General features: G+C 32.8%; 1 protein-coding gene across 2 annotated transcripts in view; it reads right to left on the reverse strand.

Annotated features, from left to right (window-relative positions):
• LOC129740931 (angiopoietin-2) overlaps positions 1–22,394 on the reverse strand; it is a 614,877-nt gene that overhangs the window by 31,572 nt on the left and 560,911 nt on the right. For both annotated transcript variants that reach the window (XM_055732577.1, XM_055732576.1), the window contains exons 3-4: positions 7,992–8,966; positions 7,641–7,926 (exon numbers count right to left, since the gene is read on the reverse strand). In XM_055732577.1, coding sequence (XP_055588552.1) covers positions 7,641–7,926; positions 7,992–8,966 — 1,261 coding nt within the window. The remainder of the gene's footprint in view (positions 1–7,640; positions 7,927–7,991; positions 8,967–22,394) is intronic.

Consider the following 22,394-nt stretch of genomic DNA (forward strand, 5'->3'; position numbering starts at 1 on the left):
GAAATGAGAATGACTAAATGAAATTTTATGTTGTGTTTAATAAATTTTCAATAGATTTTTTTTTCAATATAATAATTTACCAACAAATCAATATATATATATTCCTCAATGCTTAAATTATTTACATCTAAACTAGTTCGAGAGATAAATAGTTTTCAAAAATATCGTTACATATTCAAATGAAATGATTTTTGTATATCACTGGTCAAAAAAAACCGTGAACTTTATTGACCGAACTAAAGACACAGAGAACAGACATACAAGCTAGGCCACGAAACTTGTGTAAAATTTCCAACGATAGTTTTGAACAATTTTTTTGTTTTTTGGCTGGGCCTTTTCGAAAACTGGCCACTTGAAAATTTGATTTGTAACATTTAACGGCGCAATAGATGGCACTATTTCAAGTCAATTTCTAACGTATTTTTTGAATGCATTTGAAATTTTACACACTTTTGGAAGATTTTTTGTTCGAGCTTGTACATCTGTTCTCTGTGCTGAAGATCTAATGTGAAACCGGGCGCTGAATATGGATATGAAATATGAAATATGTTTGTTGGTGGAGACGGTACTTTTGGACAACGTTTTCAACATATTTAGTATATTTTATATCGTGAATCAATGTGTTTTATTTTGTTATTTTAATTGGATAGCTGGTAAAATTTTAATGCGTTTTGATGTGCAGTTATATATTCTACATTGAAAATTGACAAAGTTATGGGCATTTGAAAAGAGGGTAATTTTTTCTTCAAAAAAACTAAAACGTTATATAACTCAAAAAATAAAGGTTTTGAAATCTGCAAAAACACATGTTTTTTATGGTGGTGAAACGAACAAAATTTTAAATTTTGGAGAAAATCCGAAGACCCCCGGCGCAAGCCCGTCAGATAATAAAAAAAATCCCTTATGCTGAAAATATGAAATTTTGTAAAAATAAAAAAGTAAATTTATTTAGATTAAAATATCTCGGGCTGTATAACAGTAATTTGAAATCTCTTTTTTGCATATTAAAGGTGAATAACTTTTCTTGTAGAAGAATTAAACATGGTTCAAATTTAATTTTTATTTAGAATTCCATGATCGCAGGCGTGAATAAATTAATATTGCTAGAATTTTTCTCGTACGCATCTAGGCCGCACACATCCGGGCCATTTTATCTAAAAAAAACTGGCAAAATCCGGGCTTTTTATTTCAAAACTTTTAACCTCAAATCCAGGCAAAAACGCAAGATGTTCATGGTGATTTTGATAAAGCGACCTTAAAAAATCTCGTTTTTGGACGCAATAAATATTATTGTTATAATAATAACTCAATTTGAGTTTTTTGTTTCATTTGGTAAATAAACTTAATAAATCCGGGCTCTACCCAACGAAATCCGGGATGAACAGGACTTTTCTAAATTTTTTGTATCAAATATCATATATGAGAGTCCAGGCAAGTCCAGATAAAACCGGGTAATCTGACTAGCTTAGGCTGAGCAAAACAAGTTTCACATCGAAAGTGCACAGTTGTCCAGAACGGGAATTTAGCGAGACAATATGAAAAACGTAGAAACTATAAGATTTGGACTGAAGGTGTCTTCAAGAAATCTTGATGATCTTATAAATAATCGGATCGCTTTAATTATACAGTATCAGATACTAGGACGTGTTGACGAAGACATCAAATTCATATTAGGAAGCGCGCTTTGATTTTTTTAAGGTGGAAATGTTAGATCGTGTCTAAAATACCAGTTTTGTATAAATTTGACCAAAATGGTAAAAAATGATTTAAAATCGCTTTTTTAACTATTTCAATGCATTAAGCTATTACTGTAGGATGAAAATGAGAATTTTCCACGAAAAATGAGAGAACTCTTCTTTTAAGAATCACTCTAAAGTGATATTTTGTGTTGAAAATTAGCACTTTGAATTTTTTTTCTCGAGTTAAAAAATAAAGTCTAAGGGATAATTCCAAAAATGATAGATTGACATTCGAACTACACAACGCTGTCTTTTTTATTTTTTTGTTTGCCCCAACCTGAGATATGGCAGTTTGAAATATACCTCTTTTTAAATTACCTGATTTAAGATAAATATTTGTTGTCTAGGACAAAAAGGTGTGCATTTTGATTTAATAGAAGTTATAACTGAAAAGCTGTTTATTTGGACACGCTAACATTTCAACTTTGAAAAATCATAACGCACTTCGTAATCGTCATATGAGTTTGATGTCTTCGGCAAAGTTGCTTTAAAAAGTATTGGCTGCAACTTTATAGAAGGCAATTAAACTCTATCTTTTGAATTTTAAAGAGTTTGTGTGTCAAAATATCGGAAAAAAATGACACGTCCTAATATCTGATACTGTTTATTGAAGACACCTTTCATCTAAATCTCATAGTATCTGCGTTATTAATTGTGTCTCGCTAAATTTCCATTCTGGACCACTGTGCAGTGGTTGCTTGCTACTTCGTAATAGATCGATGCCATCGAATTGGGATCAAGATTAGGATACGTAATTTATTTTTAATTCACAAAAAACAGCATGCAAAGTTACTGAAATAAAAGGGAAATCTGTAACAGAATTTTGCAAACATATAATTATAGAATTAATCATTTCACAAATCAGAGATTTTCGAAAATGATCACTTTTCATTTTTTTCTAAATTGTGTATTTTTATATCAATACTCATCCATACTACCGTACTTCCATACAATTATTAAAAAAAATGCGATGAGCTTGACAAGACTCTTCAATGAAAGTGATGGAAAAAGTTGTTTGGGTAAAAAAACAGAAAAACAGTACTTATTTTGTCAAAAACAAGGATTGGCAACCTTGGAAGGAATTAATAAAGGAATGTTAGGAGGATAGTTTTCTGGTTCTAATTACAACCTCTTGTCCTAGATATAATGATTTAAATTCGAATATTCGAGAAAATCGGTCAAGAAAAGCAATCCCCAGCAAACATTTTTGTAGATTTATTTGAATGCCTTTTTGATATACGTTCTATATACATTATAGAATGATCGTATTAAATTTGAAAAAAACAGCATTTACCTACCACAGTGGAGGCTAACTACATACCTACATACATTTCATTTCTTTCTAAAGCGATAAAAACTACACCAATTGGGATTCGACATCTTATTCTTATTTATCGGAAGAATGCAAGAGGGCGCAAGATTTTGCTCTCATAATTAGTCAATATTATTTAATTACCGTCTGTTTTTTCAGCCATCTGGATGCACTGCTGGTTGCAAAGAGAATACGAAGATGATTAATTTTTCACTTGAAGCGTGGTAGTGAAATCATTTCAAAATTTACAAACATGGCCGACTCTCTGTCATATCCGATTGAAACTGACTTCAGACGACATTTTATACGTGCTTTCCACTAGGCACTTGGAATTGTGATTCGCAACACCATTGTAAACGACTTAAGTTATCATTTCCGATACGCAGGGATGCTTTCCTCCGTGGTGTTTTTACGGAGCCGGAGAATTTCAACACCGCAGTATTATTGCCATCAACTCTCCGGAGAGATTGTTAGTTTTTCACCACTCTCTATATGCTATCGAAGTACTCGAGTGTCATATACACTAACTTAAACTCGCACCGCCACCAGATCCTCACATTGGAGCATAAATATTTGCACCGTAGAGCTCCGTAGAGTGGCAAATTTCTTCACCGGTGAGAATCACCTGCGTTTTTTTGTGACTTGGGTTTGCCGAACGTGCGTTCGTAAATTAATCGTTTTGAGTGATGCATCTGTTGATCGATTTATTTTGGTAGATGTCAAAAAACCATCCAAAGCATTTGATTTACATTCATAAAATCACTTCGACCAAAAATATCATTTTATTTCTACGAGTAGATAGCAATTTACGAGCGCCCGGTATAATAAGCTAAAAAAAAATTTAGTAATCTGATGAAAACGAAATCTATTGAAAAAAATCCATCGTTGCAACTGGAGACAATTGTCATTAAAGTGGAAAAATGTAGTGTAACAATATTACTCTTCAATAATACAAATACGCATTTTCAACATGGATAAACAAAAATCGAAGTTAAGACCCAATTTTATTTCATATTCTTTGCATTTGTTTTTTAATGATTCATGTCACATAAAATTGAACAATTGAATCAATAAGAAATAATCCAGATTGCTCGAATTTATCCAGGACAAAACTAGAAAAAAGTTAACCGGAATAATGCAATAAGTTCACTCTTCCCGAACTTTTCAGAAAATTGTAATTATTTAAAAAAAAAAGTTTTAACAAAATAAACATTTTTATTTATAGAAATCTTTAATAAGATTTGAAAGCAATGGATTTGGATTGGTAAAACATTTCTTCTTCAGATAAACAAACTGTTTCTTCGTTGCTAGTCCTATTGGAACTGCCCCTTCAAGTATACTATCACTCGAAATACCCCTAAATGTAGACAATCACCTGCAATGTTTACGTGTTGAATTAAATATAATCTCTCCGGTGGTGTTAGTTAAACATCTCCGTGGTGAAATGCAGAGAAACTCCGTGGGGAATCGAAAAACCCGCACCGCGGAGATTCTCCATAGGGAAAATGCATGCCTGCCGATACGGTTTCATGTTTGCTGAGGCAGCTTTTGATTTCAGCGAGTAAATTTCTGCTGGATGATACTAATTGGACTTGTTTTTCTACCAAACGCAATAATAAAATCCACTCATAGTCAGTGTACAAATTGACCGAGTAGGCCTCATATTTTTTCCCTATTTGGTTTTTGATCGAAAAGTAAAAAAACGGTACAGTGAATTTTCACAGTCCATACCTGAGTTTTTCCACAGAGAAGTTTTGCGTATCCAATGAGTTTGTTGAAGTACATCTCCTTTGCATAAACATTTTATGAAAAGCTCTTGCAAGCGAAATTTCACTGATACACTACGTTATGTGTGTTCGTTAAAAAACAGAAGGAAAGCGTGCCATTTTAAATACTGTTCATTTGATTCAGATTTTTTATTTGAAATCTGAAGAAATACCGCAAAAAATCTAAACAGGGAACCACCAAAATTTGTCTCAGATATCTTATATTTAGTCCACATGTGTTAAGAATTGGCAAATTCAATAATTAAAGACAGACTTCATTTCAAAATTATTTGAATTACCTGGATGATTTATATTCAAAAATGTCTTCTTCCATACCAATTTCCATTCCAAAATGAAACGCGCTTCGTTAATTCAGGAATCAACCTTAGAATCTCAAAACTTTACACTGATGCTTGGTGACACAAAAGGTATCGAAAAAACATATGTGATCAAAAAGTCATTTCTTGCAGCAGTCTTATGACCCATTCCTTTGTTTCTCTAAACAATGCTGACTTATTGCTTCGAAAGTTGGTTTTATTCACTTTTTTTTTTGGGAAAAAAAAACTTTTCTATCATTTCTGTTGTGAAAAACTCACCATAATTGAACATTTGTTGAGTTCAATTATTTTGTTCCGAATATACTTCGTATATTTTGGAGTTCTTAATATCATCAATATCGATTTTTGTTCAATTTTGTTTCTTTTCAGTAGGACGTTAAACCTGATTTTTCGTAAACAACTAATTTTGTTTTTATATAACTGACAGCGCTGTTAATAGCCTTTTTACGCTTAGCTGGTGCGTTTGATACAATTCTCCCCTATGTAGGGTGAGGGCTCCTACTTTGGATCAAGAGCCTACTTTGATCCTAAAATTCAGATAATTGTAAATAATTCATTAGGCTAGCATGGTTCCCGAAAGACGAAAAAGGACGCTACATGAACTTCAATTCTTTAAGTCCATTTTCCCATAAAAAGAACACTGTTGTCGCTTTGATTGCTAGGGCTATCAGACTCACACACACAAAATACAGAGAAAAAACGCTCAATACGGTTAGAAATATCCTAAAACTGAATAACTATCCTAGAAATATTGTTACAGATTTAATTAAAAAGCGGACTCACAAAATTTATAATAGTCTCAGTATAACCAGAAAAACACTAAACAAACCATCCCATATTGCGCAGGTTTAGGGGAAAACTATTAAGATATCTTAACCTGATTCTAACAAAAACCAAAGATTAAATCCCCAAAAACAAAAATATAAATGTTGTATACTAAATTAAATGTGGAAAATGTGAAAAGTCATCCATAGGTGAACCTAGTCAATTCCTAGAAAAGCGAATAAAACAACATAAAACAAATGTATCAACAAAACAAATGAGTACAGGACTAGCACAACACAGTATAGAAACTGGTATCCTATTTGATTTTGAAAAATGAAATATATTAGGAAGTGTAGCAGGTTATATTGGTAGAATAACTGGTGAGACTTTTTACATTAAAATTAAAGGTGATGATAATGTAGTAAATAGACAAAGTGAATCGTGTAACTTTAAAACAGCTGACGACCCTGTAATCTCGAAATTGAAACAGACACTGACAAACAAATGTAAACGCAACATAAAACAAACTGACCGAAAACCAATAAAAATAGACGGGGGGCAGTAAATTGTAACATTTTTAAAATTGTTAGTTAAGTTAAAATTTATCGTTTAAAATATAATTTTAGTGTCCACTTAAGAGGAGCGGATGCCATAGTAGCTCGAAACGTATGGACAATTGATAGAAAAGTTTTAATCATTCGAAAACTCGCCGATAAAAGTCGATATATTAATTCACATTTTAAGAAATTAGATTGAATAGGCAAAAATCACGTTTTTTTTACTGTCCAAGCCAAAGCTTAAAGGGAAAATACTATTACTGTGATGAGTATAAACCATACTACATATTTTTCCTTAAATAAAAGAAAATCAATGAGAAACCTGGAAAATTAGTAAAGTATGCAAAAATAGACCACTTTCGACTTTGATGTTCTATTTCTAAACCTGACATCACCAAAACTTTGGTTCAATACCAACAAATCAACAAATGTTTGATATATTCATAACAGAAATTTAAGTATTTTTAATCATTAAAAAGTTGTAATACCTATTTTAATATTTGATTAACAATTGCATTTGTAAAGGATTTTTTTTTATTTTTTCCGAAAAATCATACTTTTTATAGAAATTGTAGTTCTAGGTTCAATGGAAGGTACCAGTTCAGTACCAAAACAAGAACAGTAGGTTCAAAGTTGGAAATTTAGATCATTCATTTCTTTGCAAATCTTTCAATTACTGCAAAACCTATGTTGAGAAATTTCATTGAACTTGCAGATAAGATATCAAACTCCTGTCCATTTATGAGATAAACATGTTTATTTTAAAACCGCAAAGACTCCAAAGTAGGGCAACTAACTGTAGGGAATATGGCAAGAACATATATCTCTGATGGAATATTCAGTCAGTTTCGGAAACCCCTATTTAAATAAGGATGAGGATATTATTTGTCGTTAACTTATCAACACGGCTCCTGACAAAAAAGTTTTGATATGAGTTCGATTTTTACCGTAGGTAACTGTCCTTCGTTTATGTCATCGTTTCACACTTCGTTCAATACTTTACGGGGGCAATAGTCTTTAGAGATAACCCGATGAAGTCAGTGCTTCCGGTCATTCGTTCAGGGTGCTAAAAAAGTGAGGTGCAACAATCAAGCTAGCAAAACATCGCTAACAGAGCTAAATTGGTGGATGAATGGAATAAAATCGAAACTAGGAATGCATACTTTAATGTCCTTGAAGAGCAGATTCTCAGTGGCAAAGGTGTTGTTCAGCACCGATGGTTTGTTCTTCACACTGGGGAAGATGATACCACCTTTGCGGGAGACATTTTTACCTCCGGCCTGAACTCCCGAGGCCACGCTGGCGGATGTTGTGCTGCTTCCGTTTAGGATGCTGTTGCTTGAAGTTGTGCTGCTGGTGCTGCTTGAGCTAGCCGTTGAGGATGACGACGAAACAGTTGGGTAGGTTGTCGTTGGCAGGGGTTCCGTGAAGTCCTCACCGATTGAGTACCTGTTTGTGGCGAAAGTATTAAGAAAAAAAAACCAGGTTCCAAACCCACGATCCCTGAAACTTACCTGTTAGGGTCGTATTCGACTAGCCGATCAATCGTAGGATCCATCAGAAGTTCTGCAGGTACGGGGCGCTGAGCAAGCACGGCTACATCATCTTCCTGTTTCTTGAGTCGCTTTTCAACCATGTCCAGATTGTTGATTATCAAATTGGTCTTTGTTTTCAAATCATGATGAATTTCTCCAATAGCGCGTTCCTGGCGTTGGTTCTGGGTCAATAGAGCATCGGATTTGGGTACCAAATCATCCACCGAACTCTTGGTTCCGACAACGACATCCCAAACTTCGTCCATTTTTTCTGATACGGACATTATTGGTCCGATCTGTTTCACCAGGATATCAATTTTGCTGGCCTTAACGAATGGTGGCAGTGTCGAGGTTGTGTTGAATTTGTAATTGTTGAAGTCTACAACGGCGTCATGAACATCGTTCAGCAGGTTAATCGTCTTGCCGAGATTCTCGGATACAATGTTAATGTGGAACTGCAGCTTCTTGTCGATTCCTTCGGAAATTGATCTCAGCTGACCGAGTTCTTTAGTGATGTGCCCAATGACTTCCGATTGCATGGCCTTCGTTATTTCGGCAACGTTCATACTGACAGTTTTTCTCTCGCTAGCTTCTGCATTGATATCATCCAACGGCAAAAAGTTGGTATCGATCTGATTCTTTAGCCCATTCAACTTGTTATCGATATCACTGACCTTCTGGTCCAGAGAAACAAGCCGACTATCCAGACTATTCGTGCTTTTGGCCGTTCGAACGCTGTTCGGCCGTTCGTCTTCATTCGACAGTTTGCTGTCTAGGGTGCGAAGCTTCGTGATAACTGCATCGGTTTTGTGGATATTATCTGCCATTTTGACATCTAGCGATTCTACCCGTCGCATCAGATGTTCGACCGCCTTGTCCAGGTTGTCTATCCGTTGCAGTTTGCCTTCCAGGGTGGAGATGACCACTTCGAACACATTGAGTAGTTGTTGTTCTCTGCAATGGTAGATAAGAGAATTTGATTTATGAATTCATTTTATCAAAATTTGTTATAAGGTTGTTTTAGCATACAAATTTTGCATTCGTTAGTTCGGTAATAACTCAAGTTGATAACGAAAAAATTACTTAATTTATTACATTCTCAGTACCCATTTGTGTTCCCTAATCATGAGAATAATCTACGACTCTTGATTTTGTCTCTAATACTCATATTCTATCAATACACTATTCTTAAACTTTGTAAAATTTTAACGGCGTTGCGGCGAGATGAAATGTAAGGTAAAAATTTAAGTGTATAATATGTAGCTGGATAAATTAAGCGTGTGCGCTTCGTAGAATAATAGAGGAGGTGTTGAAGATGTAAGCGAAGGGCGATTTTGTAAGGAATGGTCAAAGCTATCAGTGATTCCTTTGCGAAAAGTCTATTGTATTTTAGTAGAGGAGAGTGGGGTATCGTGAGCCATGGGGAAACATGGGCCACCCTGAATATCTCGGATGTGTGTTGAGATAAAAATCTCAATCCAACTGTCGTCGGCGTCGCTCTGCGTAAGCGTACTATCAGCTGTATCAGCTGACTATACCAATCATAAAAGCGTAGTTGATTTTTGCGCATCCAACTATAAATATAATAGACTCAACTACAAACTGATGATTGACTTTACGCAATCAACTATGAATATAATGGATTCAACTGTAATGGTATAATCGATTCAATTGTTAATATGATAGATTGAACTACTTTTGTATGGTTGATTTTAGGCATTCAACTGTAAATATTATAGATTCAGCCATACATTCCTGGTTGGCGTTTTACATTTAACTATAAATACGGTAGATTCAATTGTAGTGGTATGATAAATTCAACTACAATTGTATGATTGATTTATTTATTATCTATAAATATAAATATAATAGATTAAACTGTACTTTTCTGGTTGACTTCTAACATTTTACTATAAATATGGTAGATTGAAATGTAGTGGTATAATTTATTCAAAATATGATGGGTTAAACTACAAATGTATGATTTGTTCTAGGTATTGAACTATAAATGTAGTTAATTAAACTATATTTTTATGATTGATTGGGTCCTGCTTGATTACTATACTACAGTGGATTTATTTAACTAGCCTAGAAAAATGTAGCACCCGCAAATTGCACCGGTGAGAAACATATCGTACATAACATAAAATACATAACAAAAATATGCTCATATGCTGACGGTCATAGTTTTGTCTTGCTCATATGGGAAATGAATTTTTCATGAATTATCAATAAGTCACGTAAACACAGCAAATTTGCTAATCAAAGCTTCTGGGGAATCATGGGTCACATAACGTGGGGTATCTTGAGCCTTCTATATTTTGATGTTTTATACACATTCATAACTTAAAACTTAAAATACTTTTTTAAATATGATCAAAACTTGGGGAAACAAATATTCAAGAAAAATTAAAATTGCCAAATGATACGTTGAAAATGGCCATAGCATTTATTGTTTTCATTTTATCTTTTATAATAACGAAGTTATGAAGAAAAGAAAAAAAGTGGCTGATGAAACCCCACTCTCCCGTACATGATGCTCAAGGATGAGAAAATTTTAAGGTTTCACAAAGTACATCCTTTCTAGCTCTACGTTTATCATTTTACTTTTTACAAGTTAAAAATCAGCTTAATTTTTGAAGATTTTAAAATGAAATCCAATAGCAGGATTGAGGATTCAAGAACTCCCAATATTAAAATGGCTGAAATAAATATATAAAATGATTTAGAAGTTTCGTTTGAAAAGGCATTTTGAACAGAAGCAATAAATTATGACATTTTGAATCTTACTGTATGTGACTTAAATATGTTAATTTCTTAAACTACACTTTCTGTTGGTAGGAAAATATTTCAATACAAAAATGAAAAAATGTTCAATAACATTAAAAACATAAAAACATTTTTGTGGATTTACTGAGTAAGCTTTATTTAAATTTTGATTCACTAGCTGAACCTAGTGATTTTTGCATTTCAATGTAAGTAAAATGTTTTGTTGTTTCTAAAAATGGATTTTTTCAGCACGAGTTGTAAACTTTTTGATACTGGTTTCTGTTGAAACTTACGACTTCTTCCGGCGTCCGGATCAGCAGCAGACTTCTGCTGCCACGAGCAGAACCCAAACATTGTTCGTTTTGGTTCCTCTTGCTAAGTCCAATTCGCAATTGAGAACAATAGATCAATGATTGCTGATGACAGGTGATGATGATAAACGCGGTACAAATGTTTACATCATCACACGGTTAAGTGAGACTACTCAAATTGGGTTCGTGGTAATACAACAGTGTTGCCAGATATTCTGGGTAAGAGTATCAAAGTACTCTTTGAGAAATGAGTACTTTCCCGGTTAGAGAATATGAGATGTGGAAAGTGACAAATAGCAATCGCTAATGAATTGTATAGTTATGTAATGACTAAACTGACGAAATATGAATAAAGATAACTCTATTCCACCACAGAAACCTGCGTTTTCAACAGTTTCAAAAACTAAATGGCTTCAAAAAACTTTTTGTAGTAGATTGAAAAAACCTTGTTATCATAGAAATCTTTTATAAATAATTTTGAATAGTACAATACCTTTATATAAGCTTGCTCGATTTCCCGGTTTTATCCGAGTTTGCCCGGATATTTAATACTAAATTTCAGAACAGTCCGGCCCGGTCCGGTGGCTCGGATTTCATAGATAAATGCCCGGATTTTTTCAATTTTATTTGGCTAATCAAACAAAAAGAAAACAACAAAAACCTCCAAAACGAAGTTTTTTGAGCAAGTTTTATTAAAATAATCTTGAAAGGTTTTTTCGGAAGCCTAAAATACGGTTCAAAATCAATCGATAAGTTTCGATAAAAAAAATTTTGATTCATATTTTTTTCTTGATTTTTGTTCAGGAATTTCTGAGTTTCGACAAAATTTGCCCGGGTATTGCACGGATTTATGGTTGTCAATTTGAAATCGAATGCCCGGATTTTGCCAGGTTTTAATATAAAAAATTCCACGGTTTGTCCGGCCCGAATACGTGCTGAAAAAAATTCTGGCAACCTTACCTATATAGTTTAGCAATAGCAGCAGCTCCCTAGTGAAACTCGCGACTTATGCCCACCCAAACATACACTGTGACCATCTTCATATAATCCTCTAGGCAGGCCCGTCAAGGGGGGGGGGGGGGGGGGGGGTTTCGAAATTTAAAGTCAGCTATGAATAATAACAATACCAAAAATGCACAACAAATAAGCAAATTTATTTCAAAAATCATATTTTAAGGATTTTTAACAACTATCAATCTTAGATTAAAAAATCCGAGACTGATAGCCGAAAAAAAGCTTAAAAAAAACTTAACCAGTCGCTCCACCGTTTTCTTACTCATGTATGACTAGGAAAAAATAATAAATTTAATTGATACGATTCAAATCAATCGATACATCAATGTTTTCAATAATTGCGATTTACGATAAATTATTGAATAATTATCCAAAATGATGATCCTTATTCTTAACCAGAAATTTGCTAGAAAATAAATTTTAAATAGTCTAGTTTACAAATTTGAAATCAATAGTTCAGCAACAGCAGAAATAGAGTGATTTTAAAGATTTAAAAAGAAATCGAAACCCAATTGTGAAATAAATTTCAGACTTAATTTCCTTATTCAAGCTTAAACTGACAATGTACAGGTTGAATAATGAGTGATTTCTTAAATGATTAATAAGGGACTGTTCAAAATATGTTGTTTTCTTTTTTCCAGGATTTTCATCCTCGCGGATGATTCATCCCTTAAAAATAAAAATAAGAAATTCCCAGTTTTGTTGTAAATTTTGAACGCACGAAGCTTATACTAAATTGCTTAAAATTGCACATTAAAACTTAGCTTTACAGCTGCTATTCCGAATTATTTTTCGAACTTTGAATAAATTATTTAAAAAATATGATCGATTCAAGAAAGATAATTTTAAACAATCAAAAACCATTAAAAGGTTCTAATATTTGAGCGCGAGTTTGTAATTTTTAAATTTTAAGCACTAAATATTTTGTCTTCGTCTTTTTCAATATTGGGTCATAGGACAAAATAAAGAAATTATGTTTTTTTGCCTTTCTTTCAGAAAGGTATAGTTATCGGTCGATTTGGGAGATCATTAATTATGGGTCTTAGATATACCTTTATAGGTACCTATCGAATCAGCTCGACGAGTTCAGACGATGTCAGTGTATTTGTATGTATTGGTGTGATTTTTTATAAACTTTGTCACTACGTTTTTGCGAAACTGGGAAGTACAATAAAAATGATTTTTGTCTTAAAAAATTTGATTTTTTTCCCTCTTCAATGCATAAAAGAAAGAAAAAAAAAAAACAAAATAGTTTGAAAAATAAATTTTCATAATAATTATCATCAAATCATCACACCAAAAAACGTGTCAATTTAGCTGGCTGGCCACAACAAGCAATCACTAAAATCAAGATTATCGTATATATGACGTCAAATTATATGTGACGTCATAGATACGCGCTTGCTATAGAAAAGTATGGACCTGTCGATGTGTGAAAGGGGGAACAGACAGGCTTCACTCCCTCTCAGGTTTGATGTCATGGTGACAGAAACCGTATGGGAGGAAGACGCCAGTTCATATTTTCCCGGCCAAGGATTGAATTTTTTTCATTTTAATGGTTCAGTTTACACCGAAACCATTTCAAAAATTTCGGAACCGAAGCTCCGAATTATAAATTATAAAATGGTTTTCACCAAGGGGTACGACCCCGAAATTTGTGAAGTCGTTGGTGAGTACGTCATGCCCACACTGCATGGTACGAAAGCGATAGTAACTTCGCCCAACATTATATTCAGGAACAGATTGCTCTGAAAAGGGGAAAACAACACGGGTACGCGGACGATGTATGCACATCCTCTCATCTTCTCACGTGCCGTTCGTGCTTACGAAGCTTTTTCTTAAGCAGCAACGACAGGAGAGTATTTCGCCCGTGAAAGCAAATTAAATCTAATGAGACAAATGCTACTGAATCCTCTCGAGCTTTAAGCTCTCGAGCTTGTTTTTTTGTTCCCTTTTCTCTTCCTCTCTTCAGATCTAACGTTGCGTTGTTGTTGTTGGGGTTGGTGTCTAGAGAAAAACGATGACGGCTTGGAGGTCAATCTGAACTTTCACTTGCTGAAGCCAATGGAAGATGACAACCAAACAGTAGCGCCACCAAACCCTCCATAGTAGAGTTTGAAGCATTTGGGATTTTTTTTTGGAACATGCATATAAAGCTAAAAAGCTAATAATCATTATTGATAAAGTTGAAGAAACAGAAAAAAAAATTTACTAAATAGACCAATTTGACGAAATTGACAAATTTGACATAATTCATTGATTTGACAAAATTCACTTGATTGCAAAAATCATAAAATTGACAAAATTTATAAAATTGACAAAATCGAGAAAATTGGCAGAATTGACCAAATTGACGATGAAAAACTGAATTAAAATTCACTGAATTGACAATATTGATAAAACTGACAAAATTAACAAACTTGAAAAAATTGACAAAATTGACAAAATCGACAAAATTGACAAAATTGACAAAATTGACAAAAGAGATGACAAAATTCACTAAATTGACAAAATTGACAAGATTGATAAAACTGGCAAAATTGAGAAAATTGAAAAAAATGATTAAATTAACGATGGCAAAATCGAAAAAATTCACTAAATTGACAAAATTGACAAGATTGATAAAACTGACAAAAATCGACAAAATTGACAAAATTGATTAAATTGACCAAATTGACCAAATTGACGAGATTGACAAACTTGGCTTAGTTCATTGATTTGACAAAATTAACTTAGCTGAAAAAATCATAAAAATTGATAATATTTATAAATTTGACAAAATCGAGAAAATTGGCAGAATTGACAAAATTGACGATGACAAAATCGACAAAATTCACTGAATTGACAAAATTGACAAGATTGATAAAACTGACAAAATTGAAAAAAAAATTACTAAATTAACGATGACAAAATCGACAAAATTCACTCAATTGACAAAATTGACAAGATTGATAAAACTGACAAAAATCGACAAAATTGACAAAATTGACCAAAATGAACAAATTGTCAAAACTCACAAAATTGACAAAGACAAAATTGACAAAATTCACTATATTTACAAAATTGACAAAATTGACAAAATTGAAAAGATTGACAAAATTGACTGGCGAAATTTACAAAATTGACCCAATTGACCAAATTGACAAGATTGACAAATTGACAAAATTTACAAAATTGAAGAAAATTGACAAAATTGAGAAAATCGGACAAATTGACAATGACAAAATCGACAAAATACACTTAATTGACAAAATTGACAAAATTGACAAAATTGACAAAATTGACAAAATTGACTAATTTGATAAAACTGACAAAATTGACAAAATTAACAAAACTGACCAAATTGACAAATTTGACAAAATTGACAAAATTTTCAAATTTGAAAAAGTTGACAAAATCATGAAAATTGTTAAAATCGACAAAATTGACAAAATCTAGAAAATTGGTTAAATTGACAAAATTTATCAACTAAGAATGCTGACAAAATTATGAAAATTGAAAAAATTTACATTATTGACAAAATAGAAAAAATGACCAAATTAACAAAATTAACAAAATAGACAAAATCAACAAAACAGGATAAAAATCTCAAAATAACAAAATTAAAAATTCTACGCTTTCAAAATTTTCAATACTTTTAATTTTCAAAATTTATTCTACCGATTTTCTGCATTTTGGTATCGTATTTTACTCTAGCAATTGAAATTTTGTTCCAATAATTTTATCTATGTATTTGATTCCTCTACTTGAGAGGTTGAAATATTTGAAATACATGGTCAGGCATCTTTTTTCAAATTGTATTCTTAATTTTTATACCCCTTCCATTTTGAAGATATCATATGCTGTAACTCCAAAAGGAGTAAATTGAGTTAGATTATAATGTCATAGAAACGGAATCATACATGATATTCCAGAATCTAGTCATTCAAAAATCTCCAACTAGTTGCAAATAAGGTTATTTATATGAAAATTATGATTATATAAAAATACTTTTATCCTAATAAAAACTTTGAATCTTTAATTCCTAAATTCATTTTGGATTTATTGCGTATGAAATTCATTAATCATAATTCATAATTCATTTTGTTTTATATGTACCCAAATATAATTTACAGGCTGAAAGAAAGGCTACAATCCACTGTCAAGTGTATTAAATCGGGTTTTTATCAAAAATTTAGATTTATAAACTTCCAAGAATTTTTTTTTCGATACTCAGGATATAAAATTAAAAAAAACTTTTAAAAAGTCTGACTTAAAAAAATCGGTAAAACTAAAAAACTGATTTTATAATATTCGGTTGATTTATTTGGAAATCAAAACAAAATATGAAAATGAAAAAGATCAGTTTTTTCACAATCCAGAACGACATTTTCAATAAATACATCGTGACATTTTAAAAACTTATTAAGAATTCTATTAATTTATCAAGGAAACAGCCTTTTGGAGCCTATGAGTTAAAAAACTTGGTTGATTTTAACGTCCTGAACTCTAATCTTTTATCAGATTTGGTCTGTCATATCTAGTTTTGGTGATATGATGTTTATGAGTTTCAACATGAAGTTGAATTGGGTTGAATTGGGTTTAATTTTGAGTTCATTCCATCATTGATAACTCATGAACTAACAAATCTACATGTAATAAAAACCTGATCCTGAATTTGTTTGTTATACTTTTTTAATCAGGGAATAATGTTTTGATGATAATAATGAAAACTGAGGTTAAAAAATTCAAATTCTTCAGTTTGAATAATTCGACAACAATCATTACTCGTATCACTGATATTAGTGAAGAATGTTTAAAAAAATGATTTCATTGTATTCAACAAATTTCGTTAAATTTCCCGTATTTTACAAAATGGTGTAAAGGAAACAAATAGTTAAATATTTAATAGTTCAAAATACTTGCGGCCTTGAGAAAAGTTGATTATTAGTTTAAAACCTTGATTATAAATTTTTATGGTTTCGCCAGAAAATGCATAAATTTCTTAAATGATTTTATTTTCTATTTTGAAAAGTAAATTTAAAAATGAAAGCTGATAGAAAAAAAACTAATTGAATATTTGAAATTAATGCACCCAAATTAATCATAATAGGTTTTTAAATTCTTTGCACCTTCGAAAAATGTGAATTTTGTGATCTTGTGTAATTTTTCATAACCCTTTGAATATGAAGTTGAGCATTGAGAGAAAAGGAAAAATATATTTAAATGAGTCTGAAATTTGTTTAATGAAATTTTTTTCATTTTAACATTAAATTTGTAATGACATAAACGATTTTTTGATAATCAAAGGAATTAGTATTAATGCTATGTTTTGGATTTTGTAGTATTGAAAACATGTTACATTAGACTGAGTCGATTTGGGGTCATTTTTTAATTTCCCAAACCCAGGGGCCTTAAAAGCTTCGCCTTGGTCCAAAACTCATCGATGATTTTTTGCAGAATTTTTAAGTAACGTTTACATGAGTAAATTTCAACTTTTAGGTTTGTATGGGAAAATTGAATATTTTGTACTAAAAAATCAACATCGTTTTCGTTTCTTCTGTGGAGCCAAGCCAGCTGATGGCTTTTGTGCCAATTTATAAAATTTCTGAGGGAAATTTTCCGCTGAACATCTTTGTCCAAGATCGTAACTTCGAATCTTATTAGGCAAAAAAGTTATAAGCTGTTTAATAGGGGTATGTCTAATCGCATTGATAAACCATAAATTCAATTGACATCACTGCTGGAGCCTCGCGAAGTATAGCATGAAAAGTAGTCATGCAGTACCTCAATAGGCACCCTGCAGTGATGTCAATTTAATTTATGGTTTATCAATGCGAAAAGACATACCCCTGTTACATTGCTAATAACTTTTTTGCCTAATAAGATACGAAGTTACGACCTTCGACAAAGTTGTTTAGCGGAAAATTTCCCTCAAGAATTTCATAAATTGGCACAAAAGCCGTCAGCTGGCTTGGCTCCACAGAAGAAACAAAAACGATGTTGATTTTTCAGTACAAAATATTCAATTTTCCCATACAAACCTAAAAGTTCAAATTTGCTCATGTAAACGTTACTCAAAAATTCTGCCAAAAATCATGGATGAGTTTTGGACCAAGACGAAGCTTTTAAGACCCCAGGGTTTGAGAAATTCAAGAATGACCCCAAATCGCCTCAGTCTAATGTCACATGGCACTTCATGATGTGTAAAATTTTTATTCGATGCATAAATTTTGAAATAAAATTGGTTGGTTCAAAATTCTTAATAAAATCCAATCTTAAGGTAGGATTTTTGTGTGTCAAGGTTTGAGTTTCAATATATACGGTTTATTGAATCGCGACTCTAAACTTACAATAAAAATGTAGTAAAACGAAATGCCTTAGGCCTAGAGTGATTTAAGAAAAATTTCCGCCGAAGGCGAGCCAATTTTCTGACATGTTTGAACATATTTTTAAACACCGTTGGGATCAAAAAATTTCCGGATACTATAGTAAACTCATTTCTTGATGTGAAAATTTTACTTGGAAAAAATCTTAATGTTTTTTGAATTTTCTAAACAATGTATTCCATTATCTTCAGACAAGGCAGTTTCATTTCAATCCTTTATTTCTGTTCATTTTTTTGCGAAATGGATTTTGTATTCCTAGGGGCAGTTTATTTTACTTGAAAATAGATGCAAAGAAAACCTTTTGAATTGCATCCTAGACTGAAAACTCAAAAATTTGAAGGAATATCGGGGCTTTTTTTAATCTATCCTTACATTACACCTTCTTCTGAAATTTTCTTTACTCATTTAAATATTTCTTTGAGATATAACAGCAACTTGCTGAATTTCAAATTTTACATATGCTCTTGGTGTCAATTTCTTTTTCAAATATTATCGATATTTGTCTTCATTTAGTACACAAAAAAATGTTTCGCATGCATATATTTTCTATATTCATACATTCATCGATCTTTACGATTTAAGGTGGGTGTGAGTAGTTGAGCTAAGGTAACAATTTCAGATACAGTAGAAGATGGATTAGCGGAAGTCCAAGGGACTGAACTTTTTTCTAGCTTAAGAGGTTTCTCACCTATTCAGGCTCAGGAAATGCCTGTCTTCCTTAATAAAATTTTCAGAAATCATTTGTTGATTAGTTTATCGGCCTCATTCGTCAAAGTGATGTTCTTTTTAGTGAAGAACATTTCTAGATTATGAAATTTTGATAGACGGATAGACGTTGCAGAATTTTTCCCGCAAGTCTCCGGGCGATAAACTTGGCAAAATCAGGGCTTTTGATTTCAAAATTTTCAACCTAAAATCTGGCCAAATTTGGTCAAAATCCTTGAATTACTCATATAAAATCCAGAAAAGGAACACTCGAAAGGGATGTTTTTTCTTCGAAACATTTCAGCCGATTTAAAATAATTTTTTTTATTTCAGGAAATCGTTCTTGTTTAGTTCCATCAAATTAGCTCAAGAATTGAGTTTTGAGACGCAAAAAAAAAAATAAAAACTCAACTTGAGGTTTTTGTCGGATTTTCAAATAAAGTAAATAAATCCGGGCAGAATCTGGCCTTTCTCAACGAAATATGGACAAACGGGCTGTACCGGACTTTTCCCAAATTTTGTGTCAAATATCAAGGCAAGTCAGGATAAAATTGGGCAATTTGGCAAGCTTAGGATAGAAGGTTAAAAGAAAGGAAGATGGTGAGCAGCATTTTTATCCTATACCAAATTTTCGTTCAGCACGGATCAACTCGCTCATTTTCATCATTTTTAATTTCTTCTAACCTTCTATCCGTTCATAACAATTTCCTAATCTTAAAATTTCCTTTATTGAAAAGGACATCACTTTCAGCGACAGGGCCGATAAACTAATAAATCACCAAAGATTTATCACTACACATGAGTTCTTTCGAATAGACTGTTATTTTTAAAATCAAAACTTATTCTCGTATGTTCTCAAAATCTAATCTCATTTATGAATAGATAAAGATAATTTATGAAGCAGAAACGACAAAAATAGATCTTTTTAAGGGGTTTGAAGGCATTTTGATAAGTTTGGTTTTTGTAAATTCTTATTCCTGTATCTGACGTATTGCTGTGATGAATATTCCATGAATGATAAATTGTGGAGACGGTTTTATCCTCTGGCTTGATGTCAAAGATTAAAAATTTACACCACGTTTTAAAATATTCAACAACTTTCTTGGGCTTGCCATTCTCCCAGGAAGGCTTCCGTGAAGAAACATCGATTTTTATAGCCGGCTGCAGGTTGCAGGTTTATGTTTTATGCATTGCATATAAATCTCGTTATTTAATTCGATAAATTTTTATATTGCTCGACTTTAGTCTTTGTTTGTTCGATTTAATAATTTAACGACTCTGCTGCGCATATCAATTCCGAGTCTGGGCGCTGCCTGGGTCGTTTATCTTAAACGATTTAATTAAAGGCGCAAAGTCGGCACCTCTTCTGCCTGATTTCTGGCTGGCGCATCTTTTTTTCCGCTTCATTTCCACGCCCATAGGACAACATATGTGCAAACCTGAATGATTTACTTTTTCCCAGACCGGGTCGGCAGGCAGCCAAGAGGTTGCATCTCCAAAAGCCAACCGAGACATAAAATTGCCGAATCGTAACTTCCGCAAATGGCACCCATCATGGAAGATGGCAAACCGAACCAGGAGACGCACTTTCATTTCCACTTTTGGGCTGCCCCTTAATTATGGTGAATTAATCGTTTTCTCCTCGATATCGTTTATCAACTTTGATGGCGCTGATGATGATGATGATGAGGCAAAAGTCACATTCAGGTAGCAAAACGGCGCACCCTTTTATGGCCATTTCTGCTTTTTCTTACATATATTTAATGTGCTTTGAGAGGGTGGCTCTGCTTTACAGTTTGGTTGAATCGATGCATTTTAAATTGGAACCGGAATCCGAAAGGTTGGTTCCGTTTAAACGGAGCGTTTGCCTTTTTGCATATGATAAACTCCTGGTGTGGGGGCACACACATTAGACGTTTTTGGAAGATGATAATTATCGGAATGGGGCACTCGGGACTAATGGCTCCATACTAATGTGATAAAAAAGTTATAAAAATGTCGATAAACTTCGCCTATCACGCAGCTGGAGTGGCAATTTTATTTATTATATTATTAATTAATTAATGCATTTTTTCATAACAAAGATAAAAATTTATCAAACAGGTATATAAAGCTGATATCTTTTTCGTTGAAGCTTGTTTTTTCTAAGAGGGAAAATTCCCAGTAAAATTTCAAATTAACAAAAATAAAATCATTAAAGTAAAGGGAGTATTAGTGCGTAAAACCATCTACCACATCAAAAAGGACAATTTCTACTATGATGTTCCATTTTCGATGTTGACATTACGAAAAACATGATTCAATACAAACCATAGTAATTTAATGTTCTATCATATTTGTTGAGTTTAAAAAAATCAATGATCATGAGATCATCGCAAAAATGTTCTTATATTTTTTTCAACTGTTATTTTAGATAGTTCAACTCTAGTTCAATATTTTCCTAAAATCAGTTAATTTTTGGATTAAAGGAATAAAATTATACCACAGAAAGAGTACACGTGTGTTGCGTTAGCGCCTAAAACTATATAAATTGTTTACATAATCCACCCTACCTCGACTCAAATCTGACATTGCATGGACCCGCAGAATTCTTCCCCTCAAACCGTTAATGTTGGCTAGAAGGAGTGTAAGTTACTCCACCATAGGTGACTAAGTAACCATGCCCAATAATAAGCTTTATACTTTGTATCGGCTGGAGTTGTCTCGCTCTTAGGTCCATTGCCTAATTATCGAGGATCATAAATATTTATACAGGTCTTACGCGAGTACCAATTCAATCGGTTTTGCTGCATGTAGTGCACCAATTTTCAAAATGTCAGAATTACCGATTTGGTCATTAGCTAAATAACTGTCCCGCAGAAGAAGTGGAACTCGCCCAGTTCGTGACTCGCCGACTGGCGTATGATAATACCTGTGGTAGATAGGTGGGTACCTAAATCGATAGCCAAGTGTCCCCGGTCAATCATCACATCGGGTTTGTCAATCAGCGAGGCAGCTGCAAGTTTGGTCGCAATTGCTTGGCGCCAGGTTAGTTTCCAATTTCGGGAAATGAAATTTTAAGGTTGGTTATGTTGCTTGCTTTGAAGTTGTTGTTTACAAATTTATTCATAACTGCTACCCAAGCTTCCTTGGCTGCACGAGTTAGTTTTTAGGAAAATTGGAATGTATTAGCAAAAATTCTACCAATTTAGTTGTTGACAATCGATGTGTAGAAC

Source organism: Uranotaenia lowii, chromosome 2 (assembly GCF_029784155.1).
Source record: "Uranotaenia lowii strain MFRU-FL chromosome 2, ASM2978415v1, whole genome shotgun sequence".
Taxonomy (NCBI): domain Eukaryota; kingdom Metazoa; phylum Arthropoda; class Insecta; order Diptera; family Culicidae; genus Uranotaenia; species Uranotaenia lowii.